At 48.2% G+C, this 4372-nt stretch overlaps 1 protein-coding gene across 1 annotated transcript in view; it reads right to left on the bottom strand.

Annotated features, from left to right (window-relative positions):
* Positions 1-368: 368 nt before the first annotated feature.
* PAX1 (paired box 1) overlaps positions 369-4372 on the bottom strand; it is a gene marked incomplete at its 5' end in the record, with an annotated part of 6556 nt that continues 2552 nt past the window's right edge. The window contains one exon of the mRNA XM_014962385.1: positions 369-1245. Within this exon, the coding sequence (XP_014817871.1) occupies positions 955-1245 (291 nt within the window). The remainder of the gene's footprint in view (positions 1246-4372) is intronic.

Genomic DNA, 4372 nt, shown 5'->3' with positions numbered 1-4372 from the left:
AGGGTGGGAGCTGGCCTGGGGCTGGGGGGGGAAGTGGCCAGAGCCAGTCTGGAGCATCAGGAGTTACCCAGTGGTACCCCAACTGCCCCGATGCAGCAGAATCCCAAATCTGCACGTGCAATTAGGCATGGGGAGCAGGGCTACAAGGCTCTCCCAGCAGCACAGGGTCCCTGAGCTGGTGGTGGCATGAATCCAGAAGCTGGCACAGAGAGATTCCTCCCAGCCAAAGGGCCCCCAAGATCCCACCGGGGCTCCCGCCGCTCACGGGCAACCCCCAGATGCTGTCTGAGGCTGGGGGACACCGGGAGAAGCGATGGTGCTCTGCCAGGCCTTGAGGGAATGAGGTCAGCAGCGTGTGCCCACGGTAGTCGCTTTTTATTAAGGTTTATTATTATAAAAATATATCATAAAACATTGGGGCACGCGTGTCCGTTTCCGCCCCGGGGCAGAAGGCTGGGACGGAGCGGGTCCCGTGGCACAGCTTGTCTGGCTGCTGGGTCAAAGAGCCAGAAACCACTCCAGGGGGGGGAATGTGCTCCCTGGGGCTGGGGCAGAGCTGGTGATGCTCTGAGCAACGGCTGGGGATGGAGGCGTTCGCTGCCCTGCATCCCACAGTCCTCAGAGACAGGGGAAGGAAAAAGAAAACTGAGAGCAAGGGGAAAAAAAAAAAAAAAAAGAAGGAAGACTGAGTCTCTTCTGTCACCGCTTTCCAATCCAATGGAGGTAAAGCATCCCTCTGGGCAGTGTGAGTCAATGTCCCAACGTCCCGACCACACTCTCCTGAGCAGGGATTTGCTGTGGGAGGATGTCACCTCTCCCTATCCAGGCTGTCTCCTCGTCCTTGTCCGGAGGCAGTGGCACTTCAGGTACAGTTTGGTGGCACTTTGGGCTTTGGTTACAGTTTGGAGGTGCTTATTCCAAGAGTCACTGTCTCTTGACTGCTGCTCCGTGGCTCTAGGAAGAGGAGGCTGGGATAGAGAGTCCATGGATGGTGTTTAGAGGGTCTGGAGATTTCCCTACAGGGCTGGCAGTTTTTCTGTCCACAACTGCAAGAAGGATAGAGGGGGGAAAAAAAAGACAACAAGAAGGCAAGGGATTGATGGAGTCCAAACACATTGCTGCTGCCAGGCATGTTCCACATCTGCACGCATGCAGGACCTCTTTTGCCAGCTCCCCAAAAATGGCTCTGCCCCACCAGACCCCCCATCTCCCTGCCCTCAGAAGAAGCACCCCTTCGGAAAGGGACTCTCAGGCTCCCAGTACCAGAGCTCTCCAAGGGAAATGGAGAGGAAAGGGGGAATGCATCCCTGAACGATGGGGACCTTGGTGACAGCAGACACCTTCCACCACCGGTGGGGATGTGGGGAGGTGACCCTGACCCATCCCAGCCACACGAAGAACACGTCCCATGCACTTTCTTAAAACCTGTTACTGGGGTGCCCTGGGAGGGGACTGCTGGCCCAGTGCCGGGCAGGGGAGAGGACCCTCATGCCATGCCAGCTGTGGGTAAACTCTTGGTGAGCTCCTCCCCAGCCCTAGCTCATCCCAGGCACGGGGCTGGGCCAGGCTCCCCGTATCCCTCCACACCCCCCACTCACGGGACTGGGAAGCGGGGAGGGGATGCCAAGTGTCCCGGGGCTGCTGTGGGCATTGGGACAAACGGGGAGATTTTTCCGGGGAAATAACGGCTGCGAAATCGGAAAAGGCCTGAATTGGAGGGTGAAATTGCCCAGCTGAGTTTATCTTTTTTTTTTTTTTTTTGACCATCTCTCTCTCTTTCTTTTTCTCTTTCTTTCTTTATTTCTTTGACCATCTCTCTCTCTTTCTTTTTCTCTTTTTCTTTCTTCCTTTATTTCTTTCTCTCTTTCTCTATTTCTCTTTCTCTTTCTTTCTTTTTCTCTTTCTCTCTCTCTTTCTCTTTCTTTCTTTTTCTCTTTCTCTCTCTCTTTCTCTTTCTTTCTTTTTCTCTTTCTCTCTCTCTCTCTTTCTTTCTTTTCTCTCTCTTTCTTTCTTTTCTCTCTCTTTCTTTCTTTTCTCTCTCTTTCTCTCTTTTCTCTCTCTTTCTCTCTTTCTTTCTCTCTCTTTCTCTCTTTCTTTCTCTCTCTTTCTCTCTTTCTTTCTCTCTCTTTCTCTCTCTTTCTCTCTCTTTCTCTCTCTTTCTCTCTTTTCTCTTTCTTTCTCTCTTTCTCTTTCTTTCTCTCTTTTCTCTTTCTTTCTCTCTTTTCTCTTTCTTTCTCTCTTTTCTCTTTCTTTCTCTCTTTTCTCTTTCTCTCTTTCTTTCTCTTTCTCTCTTTCTTTTCTCTTTCTCTCTTTCTTTTCTCTTTCTTTCTTTCTTTTCTCTTTCTCTCTTTCTCTCTCTCTTTCTCCCTCTCTTTCTTCCTTCCTTCCTTCCTTCCTTCCTTTCCTTCTTTCTTCCTCCCTTCCTTCCTCCCTTCCATCTTTCTTTCTCTCCTTCTTTCTTTCTTTCTCTCCTTCTTTCTTTCTTTCTCTCCTTCTTTCTTTCTTTCTCTCCTTCTTTCTTTCTTTCTCTCCTTCTTTCTTTCTTTCTCTCCTTCTTTCTTTCTTTCTCTCCTTCTTTCTTTCTTTCTCTCCTTCTTTCTTTCTTTCTCTCCTTCTTTCTTTCTTAGTTTCTCCCCTCTCCACTTGCACCTGAACCTTCTCTCTAGCCACCAGGTGGACTGAGGACTTGAATCTACGGCAGCAACCAAACACAGTAAATGGAAGCGAAGGATGTTGCAGAATTTTACTCACGAATGCAGTACAATAAGAAAGCGCTAAACAGTGAAATTATGTGTTTCAGCCCCTTTTTTAAAACACATGAATTGAAAGAAAGAGAAAAAAAAAAAAAAAGCATTTAAAAGGGGAAAAAAAAAATACTAACCACCATAAACAAACTAAAAAAAACAACCAACCAGAGCCAACCAAAAAACCCTACCAAAAACCAAACAAAACAAAACAAACTAAAAAAAAAAAACAAAAAAAACAACCAGAGCCAACCAAAAACCCTACCAAAAACCAAACAAAATCGTTTAAAGACAGCCTGTGGGCCTTTCGGCAGGGGCAGCTTGAAGATCGGCGAGTCAGAAAACTCCGGCTCCGAGTCACTTAAAACGTGAGGAAAATCCCTCGAAAAATACACTAAACACGCGCGGATCATCTTTCCTGCTTCGTTCGATTTCTTTCCTCCTTTCCTTACATTTTTCTTTCCTTCTCTCTCTCTTTTCTTTTCTTTCTTTCCCTTTTTCTTTTCTTTTCCTTCCTCGCTTTCTCGCGCTCTGTTAATTTTTTTTTCCAAAGAATTGCTGTACTATTATCTATTTTCATCCATTGATAACTCGCAATAACTTATCCTCGGCACAGCTGATGTGATAACTCGCAGCAGGTTGCCATAGTGAGGTAGAAACAGTAAAGGGTCGTATTAAACAAAAAAATAAAATAAAAACAACGACAGCAACAAAAAGGAAAAAAAAAAAAGAAAAGAAAAGAAATGGAATAATAAGTGGGAAATTAAGAGCAAATGTGAAATAGAATAGAAAGTCTAATACCACGGAAAAGGAGAAAGATATCGAGGGGGATTTTATATCCAGAAGAGAGGAATTGAGATTTTTAAAACGAAACCGCCTACCGAGGAAATAAGCTTCCATCAACGAACCGAAATAATTAGCAGGAGATAAAAGAAACAATTAACAGCCTTTAGTATATGCGTTGAAATCAAACCCATGTGACTCTCATAGGGAGTTTATCTTTCAATAATACACCCCACGGCAGGGGATTTGCAACCTAAACGATTTCTGGTGGAGATTTCTGCCTTTCTGCTTTTATCTGCGGGGCTCCTCGGGAAAATGGATGCCGTTAGTACCTCTTTTTCTCGTTGTTAATATCGGGAGGACCCGGGGCAAAACCTCCGCCGTGCGATCCCGCCCTGTCCCCAAATTCCGCCGGGAAAGCCCGTCCCTGGCCGGGAGGGGGGACGGAAAGCGGAGGATTCACCCGAAATCTTCCCTCTTCCCCGGCGATTCCCAGCGCCCACGAGTGCGAGTGACGGAGGGAAAAATGATTTCCAGTTTATAAATCCCGACGTGCCGGCGGAAGGGCGGGCGCGGGGGAGCGGACCGGGACCTATGGAACCTATCGGTGGGGAGCACCGGGGGGGGGGTCCCAGCCCTCGGCGGTAGCGGGGGTGACAGAGAGGACCGGCTCCCCCCGACGGGAGGGAAGACAAACCCCGGGGAGCGCAGCCGCCAGCCCCAGAGCCCTCCCGGGGTGGGTGTGTGTGTTGGGGGGGTAAATATTCTGAATATTTAAAACACCCAGCAAGGGTGTTTTTCTGCCTGAAAGTGAGGGGATCCGCACCGGGTCCCTTAGCTCCCCC

This window comes from Calidris pugnax, unplaced genomic scaffold (genome assembly GCF_001431845.1).
Source record: "Calidris pugnax isolate Ruff unplaced genomic scaffold, ASM143184v1 scaffold147, whole genome shotgun sequence".
Taxonomy (NCBI): Eukaryota; Metazoa; Chordata; class Aves; order Charadriiformes; family Scolopacidae; genus Calidris; species Calidris pugnax.
This window is presented reverse-complemented; position numbering and strand designations above follow the sequence as displayed.